This window comes from Cantharellus anzutake (genome assembly GCF_015039405.1).
Source record: "Cantharellus anzutake strain C23 chromosome Unknown EI90scaffold_46, whole genome shotgun sequence".
Taxonomy (NCBI): domain Eukaryota; kingdom Fungi; phylum Basidiomycota; class Agaricomycetes; order Cantharellales; family Hydnaceae; genus Cantharellus; species Cantharellus anzutake.
Window position 1 is genome coordinate 145,393 of NW_024066996.1, and position 27,844 is coordinate 173,236.

Genomic DNA, 27,844 nt, shown 5'->3' on the forward strand with positions numbered 1-27,844 from the left:
CGCAGAGCACCACAACCTCTTGTCCCATGTTTCGCTGCACCTTGTTATCTCATGGCGAAGGTCACGTTTGACCTTCGCTGTCTTAAACACGTGCTTCTTGTTTGTTTTCCTTCTTCTTTTCTCCGCCTGCAATCTCCACGAGATCTGGCAACTTATTCCCTATTCAGTTCCCTAGCACTTATATACAGCTTGTAACTAATGCTTGTACTGTAGTTCTAAATCAACTAGAAATTCACCCCTAAGCTTACCTCTGTTTCCCGTAAGACCTCTGACCTTCTGAAGTATCGGGACTGCGTCGAGAATGAGGTGCAATGCTCCTCCTCAAGTCGTTGAAGCCGAAATCCTGGCTCACTCACCTAAGTAGCCTCAGCCTCGAGATCGGTGGGGTTTATCCCTCGCTAAAGCTCGGTCATGTGTAGGACGCCTGTACCACTAGTGGGCAACGTTCGGTTGCCTATGGCTACCATCAGCGAAGATTCGCACGGTTCTGACACTCCGGTAGTTTCGTGGATTTAACAAGCAGTGCGGCTGTCTCAGCCTCCTCGCTTTTAATAGACTTTTCTTCTCTGATGATCTGGCCTATGAGGGTTTCACAAGCTAGTGTCGATGCATCCTGAGTATTGGCTATAGCTATAGTCTTGAGTGGTTTATATGCAGGTGGAAGAGCTTTGGCGATAATCAGCGCAAATTTTGTGTCTGTTATAGTGTCACCAAGTGAATCCAGTTGTTGGTGCAGTATCCGCATCTGATTGATCTGAGGCTCCAAAGGTTTGGAGTCATCCAGTTTAATGTGGTGTAGATCATAAGCCAGGTCCGAGGCATCCAGAGCCCCTTGTCCGACAAAGCGCTTCTCTAACACTACCCAAGCCTCTTTTGCGCTTTTCTTGTCTTCGGCAATGTTAAGTGGGTTTTCTTCAAGCATGAGACAGATCTGCGCTAGCGCTCTCTCATCCTTTTCATCCCAAACTTGGGTAGGGTCCGGAGAGGGAGCTGTAGACATTTGCGGAGCAGCAGGAGTTTGTGAAGCCGTGGGGGATTGTGGAGCAGCAGCAGAAGTAGAGATAGGAGTGGGGCGATTAGAGGTTGTTGCCTTAGGGTTTACAACACTCCAGAGACCTCTGTCTATGAGCACCATGCAGCAGCGGATGGACCAAATCCAATAGTTCTTTCCATCGTTCTTCAACTTTTCAATGTTATGAACGCTTTTGGTATTATCGTTTGAGTTGGCCATCTCTGGGCTCATAACCTTTTAAATATAAGGCTATGGCACATAAGTGTCTCAGACTCATGTTAGAGATCTATAATTTGTATGTACCTATGGTGCGTAAGTGTCTGCACCAACAGTTAGACAGTTTTGTAAAGAATAATAAAATCTATCTCACCTCAGACTCATGTTAGAGATCTGAGGGAGAGGGAGTCCAAAAAACTCCCTTCTTATACGCGAACTACACCAGTGGCGAGCCCGTCGCATAAAGAAGAAAAATGGGGTGTAAAAGACAGGCCCCCAAACTTCACTTCTGCCACCAACAATCAACACCATCCTCGCCACTCCGTTGTCGGAATCGATTGTTGATATTCCAACACTATGCCCCAGGCTTAGAGAACTATTTGGAAAAGATGTTCAAGCAAAAGTTTGAATGGGCTCTTTGGCTTGTGGAAGAAGAGCTGGAACTGCATTTTCTGGAGCACTATGGAGAATGGCGCTTATTGCACGCAAACACCTTGCTGGAAGGCAAAGGATTTCCAAGACTGTTCGTCCCCACGGCCTTCCCACTCCTGTTCCCTCCTTCCCACCTTCCTTCTCTTTCAGTACACCTTGCCACCCTGAAATCCAGCGGTCGCTTTTCCCTAATCCTGTCTGTGCTACCAGCACAGACTTGTTCCTCTTCCTTTCCAGAGACTGGAATGAGACAGACAACATGCTCAGAGTCGTCTTCACACCCGATTGACGGGTTTTCAGCTGCAGTTAAGTGCCAGCTCACCAAGCGACCCAGCGACTGGGACACTCTCAGAGCTAACCCACCCGTGGCCATACAGGCCCGACTTCCCTCTCCACTCACCTGTGCACTGGAGAACCCTGCTGAGGTGCCCCCTATGCCCAATTTGGGGCGGACCTGTCATTCCTCTAGCACTCTAGAGTGTGAGCGCACCGAGCCGCCCAGCACTTCGCTGTGTGGAAGTCACAATGATTCCCCTGCCCCAGTGGCAGCGGAGTGCCAACGCAGCGTCATACCGACTGCTCAAACGACTGGCCCGATGCCATTTACAGATGAGATCGGCAGCGCTTCAGCAGCTCCTGGGTTTGACAACCCAGAGGCACCTACCCCCTCCGATCTGAGGGAGGACAGATCCGAAGCACCCCATAGGCCCTCTGCAGGCCAAGAGGGACGCTTTCCTGGCGCTTTCAAGTGCCAGGTCACCAAGATGCGTGGCAATGTTCTACATTGCGGTCTTGGTGATTCATTGTTGTCTACCCCTTCCACGGAAGGGAGTGTAAGAAACCACCTCCGCCTAATGCGGGCATTTAGTGTAATGGTAACACACTCTTGGTACCTATGCAGGGTTCTGCGGTTCGACTCCCAGAATGTCCATATTTTAGCATTTAGGTTCCCAAGACCACGTGTACAAATTCCAACATGGTGGACATTCTGCGGAATACACCGAGCACACCCAAATCCGGTTGCTGCCACGTGAGCTGGGCACGTGAAGCCAAGCATTAAATTAGCCGGCCTGACAAAGTTTCAGGGGGTGTAGCTCAGAGCACTAAGGACCCAAATCCGGCTGCTTCAGACCACATGACATGGACATGTAGGAGATTAGCAGTAAGTCCGGCCTGAATATAAATTCAGGGGGTGACGGCTCACGGGTTGTTGGAACCCCGGTGGTTTGGGTCACATGTGGATCACATGGTCAATCCAATGTGAAGGGGGTGTGTTGAAATAACCACCTCAGCCTAACGGGGCGTATGGTGTAATGGCTGTGCACACTGAGTTCGCGATCCAGAAGACTGGAGTTCGATTCCCAGTATGTCCAACTTTTAGGTTTCCCTAAAAGACCACGTGCAAATTCCAACAGGGAGACCAACCCTTTCCAAGGAAAGGGTGCTCTTCTGTTGTTCACGGCATAGTGAACGATCTATCTTGCCAACAGACACTCCACCTCCAAGGGAAGGTCTGTGTATTCCTGGTGCTGTTGAGTGCCAGGTCATCAAAATGCGCAGTGCCTCTCTGCACCGCGCTCATTTCCTTATTGCCTTCCCATCTGGAAGGCTGGCCCTTTCTAAGGAAAGGGCTTCTCTCTATTGTTCACTTCATAGTGAACAAGCTGTCCCACCGACGGACAAGCCGCCCCCAACAAAAAACCCGTGTCTGAATGATCAGACATGCTCAGTCCTGCCCAGTTCATGGGCTGCGCTTCCATTCTGTCACTCATATGGACAGAATGACTTCTTTACTCCCCTAGATGATGATCTAGGGAGGAGCAGGTCGCTGCTCAGACCTCTAGCCCACATTCAAGTGTGGCGGAAATTTTTTCTTATTTTTTTAAAACCTAGATTCGTAGGTTGAATATTCAACTACTCCCCCAGACAACTGTCTAGGGAGGAGAAACAAACCTGTGTCACTCTTTAGTGGTTATCTTTGTGGGTCAGCATCGTGCTGACTCATATCAAACTACTATTTTACTCCCAGACAACACTCTAGGGAGGTGTCACGACCCGGCGTTCCCCGGGGCCAGACGACCTCCTCCCTGACCTTCTCCCACGCCCGAACACTCCCCGCACACTCCGCTCGCCGCCCGTCGCCGTCTAACCACTTCCCGCCACCTCTCCACAACACCTTTCCTCTTTGTCGTTGAACGACCTAGCGGCGCAGAGCGCCGCGACCCGTTGTTCCATGTTTCGCCGCACCTTGTTATCTCGCGGCGAAGGTCACGCTTGACCTTCGTTGTCTTGAGCACGTGCTCTTTGTTTGTTTTCCTGCTTCTTTTCTCCGCCCACAATCTCTGCGAGATCTGGCGACTTATTCCTTATTCAGTTCCCTAGCGCTTATATACGGCTTGTAACTAATGCCTGTACTGTAGTTCGAAATCAACTAGAATTACCCCTAGAGCTTACCTCTGTCCCCGCGAGACCTCTGACCTTCTAAGTATCGGGACCGCGTCGAGAACGAGGCGCAACGCTCCTCCTAGAGTCGTTGAAGCCGAAATCCCGGCTCACTCGCCTAAGTAGCCTCGGCCTCGAGATCGGTGGGGTTTATCCCTCGCTAAAGCTCGGTCGGGTGTAGGACGCCTTTATCACTAGCGGGCAACGCTCGGTCGCCTACGGCTACCCTCGGCGAACCTTCGCATGGTTCTGACAGGAGGAGTGGCCTCAGTGACCTTTGGAATCACTGGCCATCACTGGGGTATTGACCTTCGGTGAGTTACCTGTGTCACCGGAGTATCAACCTTCGGGTGTGAAATCACTGACCATCACTGGGGCATTGGAGTATCAACCTTCGGGTTGACTGCAGAACCCATGATGCCACAAACTTGTGGGCATTATAAACTCAACTGCACAGTATGTGCCCAACCCTGCAGTGGACCAATTCAGGTGTCACTGCCCTTCCTCATCAACAACAATGCCATTGTTGGTTCTTTTTCTTTCCCTTTTTGAATTTCAACAGTGACTCAACCATTACTCTGGCTTGTCATATTGACACTTGCTACTTCATCGTTGACAACACTGTCATCGAGAGCTGGGTACATATGTTCCAGGAGAAACTCTAAGTGGGGTTTGCCTACAAACTACTACTATAGCCTCCTGCAATGAGTGTACCCCTGCTTGCATACATTCTTCGTATGTAGAGTGCTACATTTCTTTAATATGCTTGCTTTCCCTTTCATATGCTTGTACCCTGTCTGCAATTCAATATCGCAAGGGAGGAGGATGTAAGGGATTAACCTTACTTCACTATAATTCTGATTATAGTGATGCTATTATTTCTGTATTTATTTGTGCCGAGATATGTAATTTACATATATATACCTTGGAGTAGTTGTAAAGGCCTGGTAGCCTTTTACCTCTACCCCATTGAATATACAGCTCATCAAAGCTTATGTTTAAACAGACTAACTGAGGCCTGAGGCGAATGGGGGAACAGAATGTTACCGTCCCCAAATAAGTAAGCAACCTTTCAGTGGTGTACTCCAATCAATCTCTCACCCCACCTCTCTGGGTGACACTAAGGCAAGGACTGATCCAGAGGTCTTCTTAGTTGTCTTCTATGTCGTACTACTCCCTACTAGCTTGGGAGGGGCAAACTCGGTGGTTTCTAATCCAAAGGAAAAAGTAGATACATCCTCATGTACAGGTATATATGAGAAATGATCAAATAAAAATGAAGAAAAATATCCGATGAGTCCCATGTGCTCAGGTGAATCATATGGGCAACAAACAATATCGGAAAAAGGAAGGGAAAACAATCATCAAGAAAACAATAAAGCAATAAATGATTTCCAGCCAAAAAATATCCAACTCTATCCATCACCAATCAACTCTCGCTAATCATGGATCCTAATACTCCCAAATAACGCGTGTCCAACGGTACCAATACCATCCAAATCAGTGCAGTGGTTGCTGAGATAAGTGAAATCCAGTCTGAGTGTGGCTGCACTGCTGGGTGGGCATGGGAATTTGGTCTGTGAGGACTGGGAATGTGGCTGGAAAAATAGAAGAAAATCATGGAAAAGTAGAAATGGTATATGAGGACGTGTGTGATGTGTTTCGTGAAGTAGGGATGTGCAGGGATGGGGAAATCGCGGTATTTGGTTCATTTGTGCAGTACCGGCTGTGCCCGCCTACATCGGACCCCCTTTGATTTCCTTGTGCTTTCATCTCTCTAGTATATACAGGCACTTGTACATACTCATTTTAGGCCCTCAGTCTAAAATCGACCAGAAATGCCCCCTAGAGACTTCCTGCTCACTGCTTCTGAAATTAAGAACCAAATGGACAAACAGCAATGGCACAGCGCTCCACATGAGTTGCGGAGGCCAAGGTCCCTCCTTGCTAAGTCTCCGGTTCCCCTCTGGAATCGTCTGCCCTTGCCCAGTTCTAACGATATCCATACAATCCTGACCTCTGCTCCGGGCTCCCGGAACTCTGAAACTGACTCCGGAGCCCCACTTCCCTTCCATCACCTTCTCCTTGCTGCCTCCCAAGAGGTTATCCCACCTCTGTCAGGGACTGGTCCAGGGTTGAGAGTGTCCGGGTATCTCACCCAGCGCTGAGGGCCCGGTGGGGTATGAAGCAGGCACATATGGCAATGTGTCAGGGGACGACTCCTGGGTCCCCATGACCCTCCCCTATGGTCCACAGTCTCTGGTCTGGCCAGCCCTATCCAGGGCACAATCCTACTGTGGGTAAGGAGATGAGAAGGAAGCTAACTTCTCATCTTCCCACAGTGGCCACAATATCAGCAAAACTTCCGGGGATACCCGGAAGTCACATGAAGGGGTAGGAACTGGGTCCGGAGCATGCAGCGTGCATGCGGGAAGCACGGTGGGTGGACGCGGGTCCGGGTCCGGGCTAGTCAGGGTGTGTGCCCTGACACAATGGGCCCGGTGCAGGCAGATGTCCCTGAAGTGGGAATGGTGTGAATTATCATTAGAAGGAAAACTAAACTACTTACCTGAAGTGGGAATGGTGAGAAGAAGACTGCTTCTCTGGTTCCCACCTCAGGTATGTTTATATACATGGCACTTGGGTCACATGGGGGTTGCCACATTGTCCTCATGCACAGCCCCAGCCATCTAGGTATCCCCATGGGGGATCCCAAAGAGATCCACTGCAGGCGTGCATGCTGGGTGCACCTGGGGGTCGTCCGGAGCATCCGGGGCTGGGTGTGTTGTGCGTGGATTGTGGATGGGTCTGTCAAAAACCCCGAATGTAGGGGAAAGTGCATGAGTCCGAATGCAGGCAGGGCTCAACTAGAGGGGATCCGAGAGCTCCAGTAGTGGACCAAAGCTTCTCCAGGAAGCCTGGGTCTGCTGGGTGGTACAAGAGGCTCTAAGAAGGACATGGCCTCAGCGACTTGGAGGGAGTGCTGTGCCTCTGTTATGTCTCAGTTAGTCCTTGTATTTCATGTGTCTGAGGTATCTTGGAGGAAGGGGTCGGGATTCACTCAGAGGGACTTGGGGTAACATTTTAGTCGAGATTAGAACTGGGGAACTACAGGTTCTAATCTACAAGTATTTATATATGGAGGAATGGGAAGGACTTTAGTCAAAGTCCGAGTGATAATGGAAAACACTGAAAGGTGCCAAATGATATCAAAAGGTACCAAAAGGTCCCAAACAATATCCTTAACGGGAAACTGAGGTGTCAGGTTGAGAAGGGCAGAGTAAGAGGCTGGAGGATGAATGGGAACGAGAAATGGGTAAGAGGAGGTTAGCCGACTGAATGGAAAGAAGACAACAGTCGTACTATAAATAGAAGGTGACTAATTAGTGATGACGTGAGTAGGATCACTGGAGGATGCGGGTAGCTCTGAAGGCGGAGTTACGTATCTGAGGGATGTTGGGTGACTCCAATAAATGAAATGGGAGGGGGAATGGTTTAGAGGTAAGTCACAGGATGTCAGAGATCCATTGGGAGGTCGGAGCAAATCCGGAGTCTCCAAATGTTCCAACTTGGGACCGAGCTTCCGGGATGGGAGTGGCCAAGGTAAGGTGTGCCGCAACCAGGCTGGAGCTGAGACAGTTAGGAAGGAAGGTGACTTGGGGAGTGGGGAGTTATGGTGTAGGGGATGATGAAGTTGTTAGGAAGGTGTGATGTGGTGGGAGGGCGTGGGGTCGGGATTCTGGGATATGACAGGGTCAATAGTACATCAATCAAAGGAAAGTTGTCCATGTAAATAGAAATAGAAAGAATAAAGAATGATACAGAGGGAGAATGGAAAGAGGGGGAAGTAGAGGGAGGAGGAAATAGGAAGGGGGAGAAGGGGGTAGCAGGTGGAGTGGAACTGTCAGGGCACACCCCACCTGACCCCATGCCACACCGCCCTACTCCACTCCCCCACTATCACTCCCTGTTTCTTCTTGTCCCTTTCCTTCTTTCTTTCTATTTCCATTCCACGGTCGACTTCCCCTTCTCTATGTATCACCACACACCTAACCCCGCTCCCCTGATCGCTGTGCCCGCCACCTGCATTCCTGCTCACAGAGCCGCACACCTCCGGGATCTCCTGTGGAGACACCCAGAGAAGTGCGGCTGTGTGCGGAGATGACGTGGCTCCTCCCACATGACCCCAACCGCATGTATATAATAGTGCTGTCAGAGACGGGATTATTGTCGGAGTCGGAATACTGTCAGAGATCTGGGATGCTGTCAGAGACTGGGAATATTGTTGGAGTCTGGCAGACTGTCAGAAGACAGATAGACGATGGATTGGGTTCTGTCTGAGTTGAGGTCGGAGGTGATGCAGAGGTCTGTTGGAGCGCGCGCGCGGATATGCGGGCGGAAATATGCGGCGCGTCCGGAAGTGCTGTTCAAGGTTAGCAGAGTGGGATCGCGGCCTCAGCGACTCAGGTGGAGCGCTGTGCCCTGAGCTTGACGTTTGGGGGAGATCCCATATTTACGGACTGACACTTACAGCGGACTTCAAACAAGACTTGCAGGCGGAGCGGACCTATAGGAGGAGCGCGGACTCCGCGAGCACGGACTCAGAGGGGGGAAGCCCCCTTTGCAGAAGGAGGGACTCAGAACAGACAGGGGGGGTACTCTAGTTGATTTCAGACTAAGGTCCCCGAAAGTATTTACAGGATATAAATAGGCAGGAGGGAAACACAGAAGGACTGGTCAGTCCGGCGCGGTCCGGTGCGGAAATAAGCGGGGATTGTCAAACTGAATGAAGGACAAGAGCCCGGGAAATGGGAGGCAATGAACTAAACAAAAGCGGATCAAGTGCCAATATTGACAGGTAATAAGAAGTGCATCAGCACATGGATCAAGTGCCAATATTGGCAAGTTAAGCGAATGAATGGATGAACAGTATAGGCACTCGGCAAGGAATGAATGGTATGCTGCCGAGTGACAAGATGGCCAGAGAAAAGCGGAGGTCGGCGCGCGGCACCGATACAAGTCCGCAAATAAGCGGGGTCGGTGCGGTGCCGACACAGGTCCGTGAAGGGACATGGAAATCAGCGCGGTGCTGACAAGTCCGCAACAGAGGGTGGTCCGTCAGTGCCGGCACAAACAAGGGCAGCATGATGGCCAGCAAGGTCAGAGGGGAGTGTTGGCCTGACCACAGGGTGTGGAGGGCAACCAGGAGTGGCAGAGGTCCAGAGGGTGTGGAGGTGGGCAGAGGTACAGATGCGGGTGGAGGTCCGGATGCAGGCAGAGGTCCAGATGCGGGTGGAGGACTGGATGCAGTGCATGGTTGATAGGGCAGGGGGCCAGACATCGGATTGGGGGCTGGTTAGATTGGGTTTCGGGTCGGCGGATTCGCCTATCGGCATTGATTCGCCGCTGACGGAGCCCCAGGATTTGTCGGTCATGACAAGTGCCTGGGGTGGGAACAGAAGAAGCAGCCTTCTTCTCAACTTCCCACTTCAGACTAAGTGGTCGGGGATGCTCACCCTGCAACGGGACTGCTGCTACACATAGCTGGCATCTGTCCCATCGAGTCCCTCGCACCGTGACCTCACTGCTTTCGGAGCTGTCCCTGACAGGAACCAGGTGGAGCCGGGTGGAGCTGGGTGGGGTGGGTGTGCCCTGACATCACCCCCCCCTTAAGCCACTTCACCTCAAAGTGGCCAGGGGGTTCTCCCTTTCTCTCCCTGGGGCATGGGGGTGTGTCTGGTGGAACTCCTTAATTTGGTCAGGGGAGTGGGTTAGTTGGTCATGGGGGAGCCATTCATTTTCTGAGTCTGGCCAGCTGGTGAACTTTACCAAATACCAAAGTCTTCGGTGTTGAAGGAGAGAACGAAGGAAGGTCAGTTGGGAGGTTCAAACGAGACCACCACCAAGCTGTTCCCTGGTTCTTTAGTTAGGATGGGGAAGTGTACTAGTAATATTTGTTGTAATTATAGTACCAATCCGAGTGTTTTGGCTAATTCTATGTTATGGGTTAGTCTAAAGGTTTCTGAGAATTGACTTACAGATAAACCAAGCCCTGCGGAGCTGTTCCTCTATTGTAATTTCTCAATTTGTCTGGGTGTAATTCTGTGTAGGATTGTTTAATTTGGATTTTAACATGAATTAAATCTTCTACTTGGTGAATTTTCAAAGATCCTACTTAGTTAATGGGTTTAGAACGTGTCCGAAGTGTCCCTTGACCTTGTATTATTTTTGTTTATTTTTATTGCTTGTTTTAACAGTAGCAAAATAACTGTTTTGTGTTTACACTTTGAAATCTGGAGTGTTAACCAGCTCTCCTGTTGAAATATTTACTTAATATTCCTCTCCCTAATTTCTGCCTTTTACTACAGTGGCAATCTTAACTGTATATCACTTTTTCACGCTGGAGTGACAACCAGAAATGCTTGAGAAAAATAATACTCTATTTTCTTACTTCTCTGAGGGGGGGTGAAAAGTCGCAGAAAGGGTCTCCCTTTTATACTCCTTGGGTTGCCTTCCTTTTTCATGCTCTACCTCATATTTATTTACAGTGTATTTTCCTCAAACTGAATTAAAAAAATGAATTTTTCACACTATAGTTTTACTGCGCTCAGCTGCGCTGGACTGCAGCTCTACTGCAGTCAGACTGCACCTAGAATCCTTATTGTCCTTCCTTGCCTAAGCTATTTTAATGGTTTAATTAGAACTTGACTGCACTGCATTTGTTGCAGTTTTCTATTTCAAATTCCTCATATTTACCATTAAATTCACTATGACTCGGTCATTCTGAATTCAAACTTCGCATTGCTATGCATACAGCTGCACTGAGACCTTCAGCTGATTTATTCTATTTTTATCCAGTAACATTTAGTTGAAATGAGACTTGAAATGATAAATGAGTGAATTATTCAGGTTTAGAACTGAAAGAAAAAGTTGCTAGTAGTCAAGAATTGTTCAAATGTATGTGTTATAGCTCTCTGCTTCATTAGTATATCGTTCCCTAAAATTCCCACCATGGTGCATCGTAGTTTAGTGGCTTTCGTGGATTTCGTCCATCTCCCCTGATTCTCCTTTGTATTATTGCATCCTAGTCCTTCATAGGTATTGTTTGTTGCTATAATAGGTCGTCCTCGAAGATATCATATTTTTATGTATTTTATTTGGGGCTCTGGACATCTAGAAGCTGTCTTCCCACGCATTTTCAGGTTTCTAACTTCATGTCCTTGTATCTCAATGTCCTTGTATCTCATTCATTTCCAAATGGTTTTTCACATTCTCAGCATCATAAATTTTCATTTATTCCCACCTTTCCAATGGTACCAAAGTTGTATTCTATCTCTTGGTATTCGTCAAGTTAGCAAAAGTTCATACACACATTTGGTAATCACGTGAAAGGGATCTTACTATTTTGGGGATGGTAACGTTCTGTTCCCCCATTCACCTCAGGCCTCAGTAGGTCCATCTAAACATAAGCGTTAATGTGCTGTATATTCAACAGAGTAGAGGTAAAGGCTACCGAGCCTTTACAACTACTCCGAGGTATATATATGTAATTTACATATCTCGGCACAAATAAATAAAGAAAGAACAGCATCACTATAATGGGAATTATAGCGATGCAACATAATATAAATATCACTATAATCGGAATTATAGTGAAGTAAGGTTAATCCCTTACATCACGTGTGTTGTTCCTGTACTCATTTGTATGCGGGCGCTGTTTCTGTTTAATTTTTCGGAATTTATTGTATGCACAGGTGTTTGTATCCTTAATATGGGCTTCCATGATTTATTTCAGATTTTTCCCTCATGATCTGAGGTCCATGTGACCCAAGCGCCATGTATATAAACATACCTGGGGTGGGAACCAGAGAAGCAGTCTTCTTCTCACCATTCCCACTTCAGGGACATTTGCCTGTGCTGGACCCATTGCTGTACGCACCTGCTTCATACCCCACTGGGCTCTCAGCACTGGGCGATATACCCAGGCGCTCTTGACCCCGGACCGGTCCCTGACAGTAAGGATGGGGGCGGAAGTGAAGGCATCTTTAAGAAGATTGAAAGTGGAGTGACATTTGTCAGAGAAGAGCCAAGGAGTATCCTTACATGTGAGCCGCGTCAAGGGTACTACAATGTCAGAATACTTGTGGATGAAACGCTGGTAGAAGTTTGCGAAGCCGAGGAAGGACTGGACATCCTTAAGCTTATGGGGCTCAGGCCAGTCCTGAACAGCCTTAACCTTCTCTGTGGACATGGTGAGTCCAGCTGGAGATAAGCAGTAGCCGAGATACTCTGTAGTATCAGTGTGGAATTCACATTTCTTCGGATTGGCATAAAGGCCATTAGCATGGAGTCTCCAGAGAACCTCACAGACATGCTCCTGGTGAGAAGCATCGTCCTTGGAGTAAGTGAGGATATCATCCAGATACACAACCACGGAAACGTCCAAGAGGTCAGCAAAGATCATGTTGATGAATTGTTGGAAAGCTGCAGGGGCATTAGTCAGACCAAATGGCATGACTAGCCATTCGTAGGATCCATAGCGGGTGCGAAAAGAAGTCTTCCACTCATCGCCTGCAGCAATATGGACCAAGTGGTATGCATGGCAGAGGTCGAGCTTAGTGTAGACTTTGGCATGGCTAGGAGCATCAAGGAGGTCTGATATGCAGGGGAGCAGATAACAATCCTTCTTCATCATCTTGTTCAGTCCTCGGAAGTCGACACAAAGGTGGAGTGAACCATCCTTCTTGTGGACAAAGAGAACTGGTGCTGCATGGGAAGATGTAGCAGGGTGGATGAAACCGGAAGCCAAGTGTTCCTCCAAGACATGCGAAGAGCTTCAAGTTCCAAGGGAGAGAGGGAGTAAAGGGTTCCTAGGGGTGGTGATGTGCCTTCCTCCAGGTCGATCTTCAAGTCATATTCATGATGCGGCACTAGTATGGAGGCTTTGCTCTTGCTAAACACATCAAAATCATGGTACTGCTCTGGAATGGCCGAAAGGTTGACAGCTTCAGAGGCTGAAGAAGCAGCATGGAGCTTAGCTTCTATCGGGAGTGTGCTCAGACTATATGAAGTAGAACCTTTGAGTTTTCACAACTTCGCAAATGCGGAGTGGCTAATGAACTCCATGGAGGGAGTCTGGCAGTCAGATGCAATCGGTATAATCGGGGTAGAGGAATCGACAGGCGGAATGAGTTCCAGATGTGACGGAGGGGTGCGCACAGAGGTAGGACTGGTATGTTTGGAGGTTCGGAACAAGATACTGCTCTTTACCCAGTCAATCAACAGATTGTGGCAGGTGAGCCAGTTGTGTCCTAGAACCATCCAACGAGGTGATGTAGAAACTCGTCTGGGTGATGTTACCGGAAGCAAAATGGAGTTTAATGTCTACTGCTTTAGTGATGATGGAATTTGTGGTCCCGTCAAACAAGTGGAGAGACAATGGTAAAACTGGATAGGTCGACAGGTTGTTCTTAGTCACAAACTTTTCGTCAATGAAACAATCCAACAATCCTGAATCAACGAGAGCTTGGTATTGCTCATCGGGGGTGTTTTCATTAATGGGGAGAACAGAAGTAACAGGCAAAGGAGAAAGAGGAACTGAGGACAGGGGAATTGGAGCAACAGAAGATGAAGGAGGTTGTTATAGGAATGGAGTCTCTCGCGACCGTGTCGACTGAACGTCCACCACAGTGGGTCCTCCTTCTCCATATCCTCCCTTCTCTTTGTTACCTTCTCCCCATTTCCCCCCTTTCTTACACGTTCACTCCACGCTAAGCTTTCCCTTATCGGGTTTTGGTGCTGGCCAGATTATTTATTCTATTTCGCGAGATTTCTCACGATCATTTCTTATTCAATAGTTAGCATCACGTTCATGTACGACAACAGCTGAAAAGATGGAACCTAACGAATAACACACCATCCTCTTCTGTGCAACAACTGTAAACCTCCTTGTGCCAACACTGTATCGTCTGTGTAAGATTGTGTATGTCTCGGTCACCATCTATATGGGTCATCCCTACCGAGGTTGATGACTCTAGCCATGGATCATCGAGTTCGCATGCGACTCAACTCAGGTATGCACGAACACCTTTTGTTACGACTCACGTCGCTCACCCAGGTACTGGGCTCACGTCTGTCTCACCTTCTGGTGAGCATCTGGTTAATTCTACAGATGGATTGGTATTCGATACAAGCCCGTTCCCCTCGTTGCCGGTATGCTCTCGCAAGCGCCAAGTAGCCGTCAAACCCACCACGTGTCGTTCGACCTACAATCGACTAACCCCTCTGTCACTGGTACGCTCTTACGAGTGCCATGTACCCATTGACACGAATACGGACCGTTCGCCAGATGAACAGTCTCATACCTCGTTGCCGGTATGCCCATCTGGGCGCCAAGTATCTGTCAACCCAGCCTCTAGTAGCTCCCTCAAGGAGCTAGAACATCACTCGTTGCCGGTACACCCAATTGGGTGCCATGTACCCATCAACCATATCTCAGGAAGCTCCCTCAAGGAGCTGTTATCTCACTCGCTACCGGTACGCTCCCTCGAGCGCCAAGTACCCGCTAGCCCTATGTCCTCAACTAGTCCCGTTCTGGACATTCTCTCAACCTGTGATCCTATACATCCACACACGGTATGCTCACATAACGAGCGCCAAGTATCTGTCGTAACAGACTCCCATTCACCGCGAGGTCTCAGCTTTCTGTCAAAAGCTCCAAGGCTATCGGACAATTCTAATTACATGACTAGGCTGCCCTACATACATGAGGTGGACGATTCCAAGTCGTCTATAAGGATGGAAAGAAATGGATTGCCCTTAACCCATTTCTTTAACAGAGGTAGACCATTTGGAGAAAACAGTTTTCCTGAATCAACAACAGAAGGGAGAGAAGGAGGAGGAGAAAATAGACCATTTTCAGACAAAAGAGAAGAAGAGAAAGGAACAAAAGAAACGGGAATGATGAGGGAGGATGTTTTGAAAATCGAGGCGGCACTTAAGCAAACCTCTTTGATAGCATGTGAGGGAGTAATGCAACCCCGGGTTCATGCTGAGTCCACGGAGTTGCGAACTAATTTTTTGGCTCTACAGGAAGAGCCATAGAGTGCGCAGTTTGGGCAATTCGTGCCTTGGAAGTGCAAAAGGATGATTTTGGGCAGTCCTTGACCATATGGCCAGACAAGCCACAAAACATACAGAGATTCCCATTGAAACGGTGCTTACGCTCTTCCAGCGTTAGCTTGCCATTTTCACCGAGTTTTGAAGAGAGGTCCAGTTTGGCCATGGGGCATCCTTCAGACTTTTTGGAGGCTTCGCAACCACAGTGGAGGTCGAGGCAGAGGGAGTAGAGGAAGGGCAGAAGGAAGTACTTGCCATTCGGGAGGCAGCAGCCTTGTCGAAGGTAGTGGCGAAGGAGGGTGGAGGTCTAACATGTTGTCCAGCTTCAGCCTTATGCTTCCAATATCGCGCGTCAAACATCTGCATGAGTTTTCGGAGGGCAGAAAGTGAAGTAGGCTTAGCGACATGCAAGAAATCGTCCTTGAGACGCTCTGGCAGTCCGTTGTAAAAGAACCGACGAAGTGCAGGCTCACCATAACCATGCAACTATGTAGCATATCGATTAAACTCGACAATGTACCTATTGATGTGATGTCCATCTTTCATACTCAACTGGAGGATCTCGTCTTCAGCATCGACCATTGGATCATGGGGACCGAAGTTCTCCTTAAGCTCTAAAACAAATTCCTGAAAATTATCCGTCCACAAAGGTCGAGCACCCTCAGGCAGCCCTTCCAGGAGGTCCGGTTCGAAGCGATCAAGGGCCATCCCTGTCAGGAATGACTGTGCATAAATAATCTTTGAGTGGTCACTTGTGAAAGCCAGGGGGCAGTCCTGAAAGTTCAACTCACACTGGACCAAGAAGGTGCGGAGTTTGCAAGGATTGACCCCGTCAAACTGGTTGGGTTCTCGGACCTTGGTTCAAATGGAGGTGGATGGAGGTTGTACAGGAGCGGAAACCGGAGCAGGAATTGGAGTGGGATGAGCAGTGGAGCGAGCAAGGCTGGTTATCGCCTGTGCTCACTGGGCAAGTACCGGAACAGGGACTTGCTCAACTTCATTGTTGTCACCAACGAGAATAGGAATTGGTAGGATAGGGAGGTTGAGGTCAACGAGAGGAATGGGTTCATGAGGAACCAGCCCTTCTTCATTAACAGCCTCGACAAAAATGGCCAAGTCATGCATGCTACTGGCAACAACATGGTCGAAATCGGAACCTATAAAAGAATGATTTGTAACTCAAGAGCAGGAACGTGAATGTCTAGGTTGTGAACGTAAGGAACGTGAACATCTTTCAGATGAGGATCGTGAGCTAGTAGTAGACGGAACAGTTTGAGAAGTAGGACTAGGAGACTCAGCTCCAGCATGTCTATTTGAAACGGGATGACCAGAACTGGTGCCTGCTCTCGGCATCGCGTCTATAACCAAGCCACAAGTCTGTGAATGTGTACGAATTACTCTAGACATAGTCAGCATTGTTTAAAGGCACATAATCAGTGCAAAATACTGTCAAAGGACACGGTGAGGAGGGCAGTGTCCCTGGACCTTTCCCCGGAAGGAGGCCAGAGGTAGAGAATGGGTGGAAGGACTGCAGCCTCAGCGACTTGGAGGGGAGCGCTGTGCCTACATTCGGTAATGCTTAGGAGTCTGGTCCTTAACTTCAGAACAAGAGGGTGCGAACTCTGGGGGATAGTCTTGTCATCGATTTTGCACTAAGGTGCCATCAACTACAGTACAGGACTTATATACATAATAGAAGACAAATGGGAACAAAGGGGAAAACCCAAGGGGACTTACCCACTTGCCAGGTCAGCGAGCTTGTGAGAGAATTGCCTTATCGAGCATTGTGGAGTGGGTAGGTGAAGGGTGGAATTAGCGACAGCTACTAAAGAGTGGGAAAACCTTTGCAGAGTGGGCAGAGGTCCTAGGAGGTCCATAGTAATATTGGGTAGATAGAAATATTAATAAACATGTAGGATGAGGATAAGAGGTACCGGAGAAGGTACCGGAGATCAGAGGTGGAGGTGAACTGGAGGTGAACTGGAGGGTATAGCAGAGGTGTGGGGGAGGATGGACCTGAGGTGGACCGGAGCGGTGGTGGAGTGGAGTGGAGGTGAGGCGGAGTTGGTATAGATATGACAGGTATTGCAAAGGGGAAAGTTATGAAGAGAAGGAGTTTTTTTTTTTCGAAAATAAATTTTGACCCAAAGATTATATGTGTCTTTGGTGTTCCTCCTCACTTGTTCTGTGAGGATTCATGTGTAAATGGTGTTTACACATGAGCGGTGGTGGATGTGGGTTTGATGAGGTAGAGATTTCCGCAATTGTTACTTGCAGTTCCTTGCATACAATATTGTGTGCGGGGCCTCGAGTTGGGGGAAGGTGTTTTCACAGGCGCTATTACCGTGTCACTTTCCCTTTCCTCAAGGGTAGAGTTATTGCCCCAGAGGAGGGTTTTCCTCCAGGTTGTTCATCTGGACATCCGATTGCTGCATCAGATGCGATGACGTAGCCTGAGCTACATTGTTGAACTGTGGGCTTGTGTCAGGGCACACCCGCCTGACCCCACTCCACCCGGTCCGACCCCACCCGATCCCACTATCCTCACCCACTGCCCCCATCCTCCCTCCTCCTTTCTCTCCTTCTTTTCCTTCTCCTTCTTCTTTCCTTTCTTTCTCCTTCTTTCCTTCTCTACTACATGGACGACTTCCTTGCTCGATGTACCATTAGCCAGGCTGCGCAACACGCCCGGACCCAGACACACCGGGTGACGCCCTACACACCGGACGCTCCTGAGACCTCTTATGGAGATACCTGGGCAGACACGGCTGTGCGTGGAGATGATGTGGCGCTCCCCACATGACCTCCAACCACATGTACATAAACACAGCCTAAGTGGGAACTGAGAAGTAACCTTCTTCTCACACTTCCCACTTTAGTCTAAGTGGCCAGGGACCCTTGCCTGCTTCGGGCCCATTGTTACGCACACCCGCGCCGCACCCTACCGGGCCCTCAGCCCCGGGCGATATACCTGGACGCTCTCGACCCCAGGTCAGTCCCTGACACATGGGGAAGGGTGGTCGCTGGCCTGTTTGTCCAGCATGGAGACTTGCATATGCAACTCTTTCCCGGTATTTGGAAGCTTTCGCTTCCCACTCCACAGTTCTTGCGGCACGTTCCTCAGGAGTCCTGAGTGGTTTGAACTGGGACTTTATATAGGCAGCTTTGCCTAGACTTTCCCAGGAGATTTTTCCCTTGTTCTCCAGGGAATTGTACTCCTCCGCAAGTCTTGCAATACTCGGGAGTCCCAAGAAGTATTTCTCGGTTTCCTTCACTTTTTTGCAAAGGACTCTGTGTACCTTGCCGCTTTTAAAGGCGGCTTCAGCCTGTTCATACCAGTGTACGAATTCTTTCCCACTCATGCTTGTCCACCAAGCGTATGCGGCATTGTGCACCACTTCTGACCCTGCTATTCTCCTCATGGGGAAGTTGGGGTTGATTGTTACGTCGACTGGGGCTTTGACTTTACTGAACTCGTTGAGTTTGGCAGTCTCATATAGCATGTGGACACTTCCCTGCAGGGTAGCTTGCCCATAGGGTGCTGAGGTACTCAGCGGCCTGCTGCCTCTGGCAGTGGTCCCCGTTTTGGGGTCTGCTGTCAGTTGCCCACCACTCTCCCTCTTCCCCACGACATGGGTTTGCCCTTCTGAGGGCAGGCCCTTATGTAACCCAGACAGGGTCACCTTCCCACAGGGTGGCAGGATAGTCAATGCCCTGGCACCGTATCCCCTCCCCCTGAGGGAGGCCCCCATCATGATGGGTTTGGCAGCAAGGTCTGCCAGTGTGCATGCCTCTTTGAGCTCATGTTTTAGTACTTCAATCTCCCTCTTTTGGAGATCGACTTCTCTCTCTGTGTCTTTCAGAGAGGCGAAGATGCCCTCGGCATCTCTTCATGCTCTATTGTACTTGCACCTCCAATGGGCGCAATTATTGCAGGCATCATCTGATGCCCTCAAGTTATCAGATTGTACCCGTTTGGACAGCCTGGATGAGGAGCCGCTGTCGCTCCCTCGTTTCCCTCCTATGAGGGACTTCATCTCTTTCAGCTCCTGATGGAGTTGACCTGTCTGAGCAGCTACCGCTGATGCGATGGCTGATTCCCAGCCTGCATTTGGCTGAGGTGTTGTTGGACCTGGGCCGAATTGGCCAATCCAGGGGGTGATCTGGCCAGGGAAGTTCCCTGGGGAGTATGCCTGCCAGGGCTGCAGCAGCAAATGCTGCCCCTGGAATGGCGCTTGTTGCGCCATTGGTGCAGTTTGCACTGCATATGGTTGGAAGCCCCTTTGAGGAGGCTGGGGTATGCATGTCAGGGCACACACCCTGACTAGCCCAGACCCGGACCCGCATGTGCACTTCCGCCCCACACGCTCCGTGCACCACATGCTGCGGGCCCAGTCCCCATCCTTCATGTGACTTCCGGGTATCCCCGGAAGTTTTTGCCATATTGGGGCCACTGTGGGAAATGAGAAGTTAACCGTCTTCTCACTTCCTTACCCACAGTAGCTCCCTGCCTTGAGACTAGGCTGTTACAGGTTGGACCGTGGGCCATAGAGTTAGGGGTCATGGGGACCCAGGGTCCGTCCCCTGACAATGCAGTGCCTGTTGGCATCGTGGATGGTTGTTGGTTTGCAGCACTCATTTGTGCCGCGTGCATCGTTGTCAGGCAGTAACTTGCAAAAAGTGTAATGGCAGTTCATGAACCATCATGGAAGTCATGACATTTCATGAATGGTCACCAAACTTCATGAAGCAGCATGAAGTGTCATACACAGTCATGCTGGTTCATGACAAACTGTCATGGAATTTCATGAGATGTCATGAAGCTGCATGGGGGTCATGATTGCCCATGACTTAAGTGGTTCTTCCAGGCAGGTTTTGAGTAGTTACATGCAACCTCATGAGGTGTCATGAGCCTTCATGAGCCTTCATGGGATATCATGTCCTTCATGAACCACCATGAGTGATTATGAAGCAGGCTTTGAGTGGTTACATGCCTGTATATGAAGTGTCATGAAGTGTCATGAGGCTTCATGGGGCTTCATAAAGGATCATGGCTCATGGACCTTCATGAATCACTATGAGTCTTCCCATGAATCATTATGATTGATCATAAATTTGGATTCTTGGTAGGTACAGCAATGACAGGTGTGGGCATAATGGTGTAATTACATGTTACCCTTAACTTCAAAGTGGTATGGAGGCATCATATGCACAAGAAAATCATGATTGGCTGGATGCATATGACTTAGCTGTGAAGCATAGCCTCCAAACCAAGCATTCAACTGCTCTGCAGCCTCTGTATTGAAAGCATGCTGAAACCGAGCTTGTTGACTATTTCCATTTTGAATAGGAAGAACCAAATTTGGGTCATCTTTGACTTGAGGGGTTGGATTGCAATATTTATGGCATGTAGGGTCATTGTAGTGGTTCCTGCAATGGAAAGCATCAACCAGAAAACAGGATGTTTGAAACCATCTGTGATGCTGTCCTTGGCTCATCAGTGTAGCCAGGATTCTACATGCCTTATCAATCACAATGTATGATGGCCAGGAGTCTGGGTCTGGAAAGACTTCTTCAAGTGTATGAAGAATATTGGTTGGGCTTTCAGACACCATATATTTAGTCCAAGCCACAATACAACCACATGGACGGGTGAGAGTTTCAAGGCAATATACATGTTTATATTGCAATGTGTGCTGCCCATGTGGAGTGGATCTCGATGATGCACTTGGAGATGGTGCCTCACCATCACAATGATGATGTGGAATGACTTGTTCAGGATCCTCTGGAGAAGGTAGGGCTTGCTGAGCAATGCGATGAGCATTCATAACCCATTCCTCTGTTGGGGATGAAACTCCAAGAAGGCCTTGTCCTTGTTGGTTCCGTATGACCCTTCGATATGCTCCATATGACTCCTTATCATGTGTTCTAGAGAATGCCTCCCAGCATTGTTGATGGTCAGGGAGACTACAAGCACCAGAGTTCAAGGGGGCTGTTACACATGGATTCTGACAAGAGACTATGCCACATAAATGGCCCCTACTCCTTTCATGTTCTGCACAGAGTTTCTTTGAGTGAAAATTAAGTGGAAGGTTAGGGCATTTAGGCATTGCACAAAGGCGATGTCCCATGCAAATGCCATCCACCACAATCATATCAACCTCCTGATCATCATTAGTTGTCACTTGCTGGTAGGAAGGAGTTAGCAAGGGAAAGTAAAAATAGTAAGTAGATCACATACTGCAGTTCCCTCTTGCAGGGATCGGTATGGGTGGAAGCACTGAGCACACCAATGAGCAAGTGCACCTTGGATTGTCTTGACAGCTCCAGGGAAAATTTTTTCTTGCATCTTTGAAGCCAAAGCTGTGATGCTTGTGTGTGATGGAAGAACAAGCTCATGATTGGTAGCTTTGCACAACTTGAGGGACTCATGTAAGACAAATAACTTCCATGCATGCTTTGGAAGGAGGGAAATCTTATCCTTCCCATATCGCTGTGAATAGAATGATGCAAAGCCCTCAGATGACATTTGTGCACATCAGCAAACCTGGATGTGGAGGCCTGAGAGCTCATAGAGCTCATAGAGCTCTCAGAGCTCTCAGAGCTCTCAGAGCTTCAGTACTTTGAAACTGCAGGTCCCCTTCTCTGAGAGCTCCGAAAAGTAGTCAAAGCTCTGAGAGCTCATAGAGCTATATTTGCACACAGGGGACTATTATCTATATGAGCTCCCTGAGTGTTTAATTTACCCGATATTAAAATTAAAATTTAAAAGCATTGACTATGGCATCATGTGACTAGCCATAGCCAAGTCCCTACCATACAAGGGACTGAACAAACTCAGCTTCACTTTCAGCACCAATGCGGCACCAGACACCAAGGGTATGTAGCCCAATCAATATATAAGCCAAATTTAGGGATATAAATGCAGTTAATCTGAAATTACTTAGGGAAAATGCGGGAAAATGAGTGGGAAAATGAGTGGGGGGGAAATGGGGGGGAAATGGGGGGGAAATTGAGGGGGGGAATGGGGGGGAATTGGGGGGGATGAGGGAGAAAATGAGGGGAAAATTAAAGGGGGAAATGGGGGGAAAATGAGGGGGGAAATGAGGGGAAAATGGAGGGGGGGAATGGGGTGACATTTGGAGGGGGAAATGAGGAGGGAATTGGGGGGAATGAGGGAGGAAATGAGGGAGGAAATGGGGGGAAATTGAGGGGGGAAGTGGGGGGAAAATGGAGGGGGGGAATGGGGTGAAATTTGGAGGGGGGAATGAGGGGGGAATGAGGGGGAAAATGAGGGAGGAAATGGAGGGGGGAAATGGGGGGGGAATGAGGGGAAATTTGAAGGGGGAAATTGGGAGGGGGGAATGGGGGGGGAAATGAGGGGGAAATCGAAGGGGGGGATGGGGGGGAAATTGAGGGGGGGGGATGAAGGGGAAAATGGGAGGAAAATGAGGGGGAACTGGGGGGTTTCTAAAAACTTGAAAAAAAGTCAGGGAAAATTAAGGAAAATTCAGAAAATGGGGGACTTTCTAAAAAAGGAGAATGTCCAAAAAATCAGGGGAAAAATCAGAAATTTTGGGATAAGTTAGGGAGAGATATTTCAGGAAATTAGGAATAATTGGAAAAAAAAAATTAATTCACTTTTTTGATAATTCAATGTGCATTGGAAAGTGCCAAAGTGGGGCAATGTAGCAATGTATGTTTCAGTGTTAGAAAAGTCTCCCACCATGTTTTGGTGAGTGTCAGGGCACAGCCCCTCACTATTCCACAATCCCGCATGCATGCAGACCCATGGGAAAGTTCTGGGTTACTCACCCAGAAACCATCACAGCCACAACTGTGGGAACTTTCTGGGTGAGCAGCTCGTTCCCACGGGGGGGGGGGGGGTGCCATTTATGGAAAGTCAACAAAGAGCTGAAAACTGTATAGTTCCTGGCTCCCATTTGTAGAGGAGGTTGAGAAGGTTTAGCCCCCTCAGTGAGTTTGAGGATCTCGGACTGGGACTAGATACCCCAGCGACTAGGAGGATCCCCCTGGGCCCGTCACAGAACAAGGGCTGGGCCCTGACAGTGAGCCAAATAACCATGGCTTTTTGACCATGGGAAATTTGGTGTCAAAGGCTTGGATGATATCTGAAGAATACATCAGCTTTTTGTTTGCTTTATTGGGTGGTATTTTCAATTTACTTCATTTGGAACACTTTGTTAAAACTGATTTATACCCTACATAACATGCATGGTTACATTGCCACACTTTGGTGCTTTCCAATTCACATAGAATCATCAAAATTGGTTGAGTTTTGAGCAAGAAATGAGATGAAAGATAAAGTGCAAATTTTTGAATTTCAGAGTTTTCCTCATATTTTGTAAATAGCAATAAACAAATAAGGTGCTGATTTTAGTAAACACAAAAGGTATATGAGCTCTATGAGCCCACTGAGTTCATAGAGTTCATAGAGCTCATAGAGCTTTCAGAGCAATGACAATGGCCATTTTACACACATATATATCCATATTATCTTTGCACTACTGGTGCCAAAATAACTAAGCAGATTTCATGGAGATATGAAGACCATCCATGATTTAAAAACACAAAGCTCTATGAGCTCTATGAGCTCACTGAGCTCATAGAGCCCATAGAGTGTTTCAAGTAATGATGCTGGCCATTTAATATGCATTTCCAAAAATGTATATACATATTATCTTTGCACTTCTGCATCCTTAGGAGAATAAAATCATTCAAACATTTAATTTTCTCCACCCAATGTGTAGAGGGTGCACAGCAAAAAGACTCAATTTGCTCACAGAGCTCTGAGAGCTCCCTACCAAGTTTGCTGATGCAGTATAACATAGATTGGACTGGGTTTGAGCAACTTGCCGATTAATCCAGATATTACCTCCAATGCAGAGATAAGCTGCATCAGGATTAAAGATATTGGTAAGTTTCCCATTGATTGAAGTGCGATAGCAATCTGGAAAGTGAGATGTATTGCAGGACTGGCAGTTTCCCTGTGCAAGCTGGCCAATGTAGACACCATTATCCTCCAAAATCCATATATCCACACATTGTCTAGTTTGCTTCAACCATCCACCACACACTTGGCAGTCAAAATAACTGGGTCCTAACAGGGTTGGTTAGATGAATGAGGTGTGGGTCTGAAAGGAATTCATGTGAAAGCCCAAGTCCATTTGCAGCTTCAAGGATAAGATAGTTCTGGGTCTTTTGGTCCAGTTGAGGAAGGGCAAGTGAGTCCTGGGAGAATAGGTGGGCACTGAGACGATGTATCCACGAAGATGGAAAGTTGGGATTAAGGGTTGCTTCAGATTGGAGATAATGGTGATGGAGATATTCCCCATTGCGCAGGATGAAAATAAGAATAACAGCCACAGCATAGCCTGTGATCCTTGGAGTTGCTGAGGTGAATGTCTCTGCAAGGCCCATTGCAGTTGAAGCATACACCATAGGCAGGAAACACAGGAGTACAAAGACATTGAAAACATTCCTCAATTTGAAAGGTAGGTACACATTGGATTTCCTAATGTTACAATCATTCTGCTCAAAAATTTGATTGAGAAATGACAAACTGAGAATTACTTATTCTTGTTTGGCTCCACCCCATTTGCCTTGAGATACTTGAGATATGTGATGATTTCTTGGAGGCTATGAACCTTTGTCTCAGAGTTTGGATCATCATATGCATACTTGAGGTCCTTGACTGGTTCATTGTCCCATACTGATTCAAGACGACATGCCCGAGGGTTGTTCTGGAACTCCATGTAGGTACTGTAGATGATAAGATGGTGAGCAACAGTACTGTCACTACAGGAAGTCACAGCGATATAGAGCTCTCGGAGGGGGACAGCCTTTCCATGTCCAGGAAAGGAAGCAGGGATAAATGCTGCAAGCTGTTGTATGATGAGAGTCCTTCAAAGCATTGAATTGGGCCTGCTTCTCCATAGTTTGCCGCACCTTCCAGAGGTTACTGAGTTCCCCAAGGGAAGCCTTTCCAATTGTGGCAGAAGGGGCTGGTTCAGTAGGTGGTGTATATGGGATAGTGGGATTCATTGGATTGGGGTGAGGAATAGAGGGGCCAAGCTGAGTAGTTTGGGTAAGAGTGGATGTTTGTCAGGGCACACCCGCCTGACCCTGCCCCGCGCCCCGCGCCGTACTGCTCTACTCCGCGACCCCCGCTATCAGCCCCGTCCCTCCTTCCTCACTTTTCCCCTTTTCTCTCTATTTCTATTCTATGGTCGATTTCCCTTTTCTCCATGTACCACTACATACCTAACCCCGTTTCCCTGATCGCCGCACGCGCCGCGCACACTCCTGCCTACTGAGCGGCCGCCTCCGGGATCTCCTGCGGAGACACCTGGGGAGGTGCAGCTGTGCGTGGAGATGACATGGCCTCCTCCATGTGACCCTGACCGCATGTATATAATAGCGCCTGGGGTGGGAACAGAAGAAGCAGCCTTCTTCTCAACTTCCCACTTCAGGTAAGTACCATAGCTTTTCCCCTTTAATGATAACTCAACTTCCCACTTCAGCCTAAGTGGTCGGGGACGCTCACCCCACGACGGGATTGCTGCTACGCACAGCCGCTATCTGTCCCACCGAGTCCCGCATGCAGGGACCTCGCCGCTTTCGGAGCTGTCCCTGACAATGTTGAGTTATAAACATAAATAATCCTTCAATGTTCACGAAGAATATGGATACGATATGTCCTGCAAGAGTCACTCTCAACTTTTCCAAGGTGAATAGTGTCTTTGCCATCCAGGTATGAGATACGAGATTCATCTGAGTAAATCATTGGGAAAAAAATGAAACTTTGGGTTTATGACAGCCAGAGATAGAAACTCACTTGTAATCCGATCAGTACCTAGATACTCCTGGGCAGTGGAAAGAATATCCTGCATCAAGACACTCCATCCATCCACTTCAACCTGAGTGGATGGCCAAGTGGCATGGCTATAGGGGGAAATTACATTGTTCTGTGGAGATGACCCAGGACCAATGAATTGGATTGTAACTTTCAATCCTAATAATGGGAGAGTTAATTCCTGCATAATGGGAGCATTTATTAACATTTAACATACCACTCAAAAGCTGAATAGTATCTTGTTCTTTGTTATCTTCATCCTGTTTGTTTCTGTCTTCATCAACATCCTCATCACTGCTGGGGATATCGAACTCTTCAAAGTCACCAGTTGCATCATCTCTGCTTTCAGTGTCCACTGCACTTGGAGCAGTATCCTGTAATAATAAGGGTTTACTCTCAGGTATGTATTAAGTAAGTTAAAACTTACCAAAATTTGAAGAGTTGATTTGGACTTTGCTGATTCAGACATGGAGTCAGAAATTGCAGTGACTCCCTCAGCAAAGTGTGTTTGCTGAGTAGCACCCTTCCCTTTGGAATCCTATCCGAAAGGGTTGGGAGTTGATTTTTTAAAGTTATTTTTGCAAAGAAAAATTGGCTCACATCTTGTTTTGCCCTCTTTCTTCCTGCTTTAGCTGCCTGGACTGTAGAGGAAGGTGCAGTAGGGACTTTTGGTTCTGGGCTTGCAGCCTGTTTGCAAGTTCGACCCAGAGGGGCAATGGAGGGGCCTGGTGCCGGGTCATTATCATTATCACCTTCAGCCACAGCCACAGTCCCAGTCCCAGTCTTAGCAGCTGCAGAGGTCTTCTTAGTGTTTTGTCACTTAGAGCCACTAGCCAAGGTTGAATCCTGGGCCTTCTTCTGGCTGCCTGAGGCTGGGGTGGGTTTAGGGGCTTGAGGAGCCCCTTTGTCACAAATCCTGGTGCTCCTACACTGAAGGAGAGAACGAAGGAAGGTCAGTTGGGAGGTTCAAATGAGACGCTCTGAGGTTAGTGAAGAAGGAGCAGAGGTAGACTGGAGGGATTGGAGGGATCGGAAGTCGATGGCTGGGAATGGATATGACACAGATGTCAGCTGTGTGTAGCGGCGATCCCGTCATGGGGGAGCGTCCCCAACCACTTGGTCTGAGGTGGGAAGTTGAGAAGAAGGCTGCTTCTTCTGTTCCCACCCCAGGTGCTATTAAATACATGCAGTCAGGGTCACATGGGGGGAGCCACATCATCTCCGCCCACAGCCGGACCTCTCTGGGTGTGCCCATGGGGGATCCCAAGGGTGTGCTGCCCTGTAGGCGGGGATGCGCGCAGCAAGTGCAGCGATGGGGGAGCAGTATTAGGTGTGTGATGATACATAGAGAAAAGGGAAATCAACTGTGGAATAGAAATAGAGACAAAGAAGAAAAAGGGGGAGGAGGAACGAGGAGTGGTAGCGGGGGGAGCGGAGTAGGGCAGGGCAGTGCTGGGTGCAGCGCTGGGTCAGGCGGGGTGTGCCCTGACACTCTGGGCTTTGCCCTCTCTATCTCCTTTCGGATGTACCACAGGTTCTGACCTATGACCTTCGGTACCACTCCGCTTCTGTCATCCCTTTGTTCCCATTTGGACGCCTTCGTTCCCATTTGGACCCCCTTTGTTTCCCTCATGCTTTCGCCCTCTCCATTATATACCGGCGCTTGTACATACTCGTTTTAGGCCCTTAGTCTAAAATCGACCTGAAATGCCCCCTAGAGACTTCCTGCTCACCCCCTATGAAATTAA

At 48.4% G+C, this 27,844-nt stretch overlaps 2 protein-coding genes and 2 non-coding genes across 4 annotated transcripts; 2 read left to right on the forward strand and 2 right to left on the reverse strand.

Annotated features, from left to right (window-relative positions):
• The first annotated feature begins 2,518 nt into the window (after nt 1-2,518).
• EI90DRAFT_t184 lies at nt 2,519-2,591 on the forward strand. The gene has a single exon. It is a non-coding gene; the product is annotated as a tRNA-Thr (tRNA).
• Nucleotides 2,592-2,959: 368 nt separating this feature from the next.
• Nucleotides 2,960-3,033, forward strand: EI90DRAFT_t185. Its single transcript has one exon. It is a non-coding gene; the product is annotated as a tRNA-Ala (tRNA).
• A 17,376-nt stretch (nt 3,034-20,409) lies between these two features.
• EI90DRAFT_2867857 (uncharacterized protein) lies at nt 20,410-20,892 on the reverse strand (the record flags this gene model as incomplete). The annotated part of the gene is made up of 1 exon (XM_039053838.1): nt 20,410-20,892. A coding segment is annotated over one exon (483 nt), but the record flags the coding sequence as incomplete, so codon positions are not given.
• A 3,433-nt stretch (nt 20,893-24,325) lies between these two features.
• EI90DRAFT_3127898 (uncharacterized protein) lies at nt 24,326-25,285 on the reverse strand (the record flags this gene model as incomplete). Its single annotated transcript, XM_039064048.1, has 3 exons — nt 24,326-24,755; nt 24,815-25,125; nt 25,190-25,285. 3 exons carry the CDS (start codon nt 25,283-25,285, stop codon nt 24,326-24,328), a joined length of 837 nt encoding a protein of 278 aa, XP_038912820.1.
• Between the last annotated feature and the right edge of the window lie 2,559 nt (nt 25,286-27,844).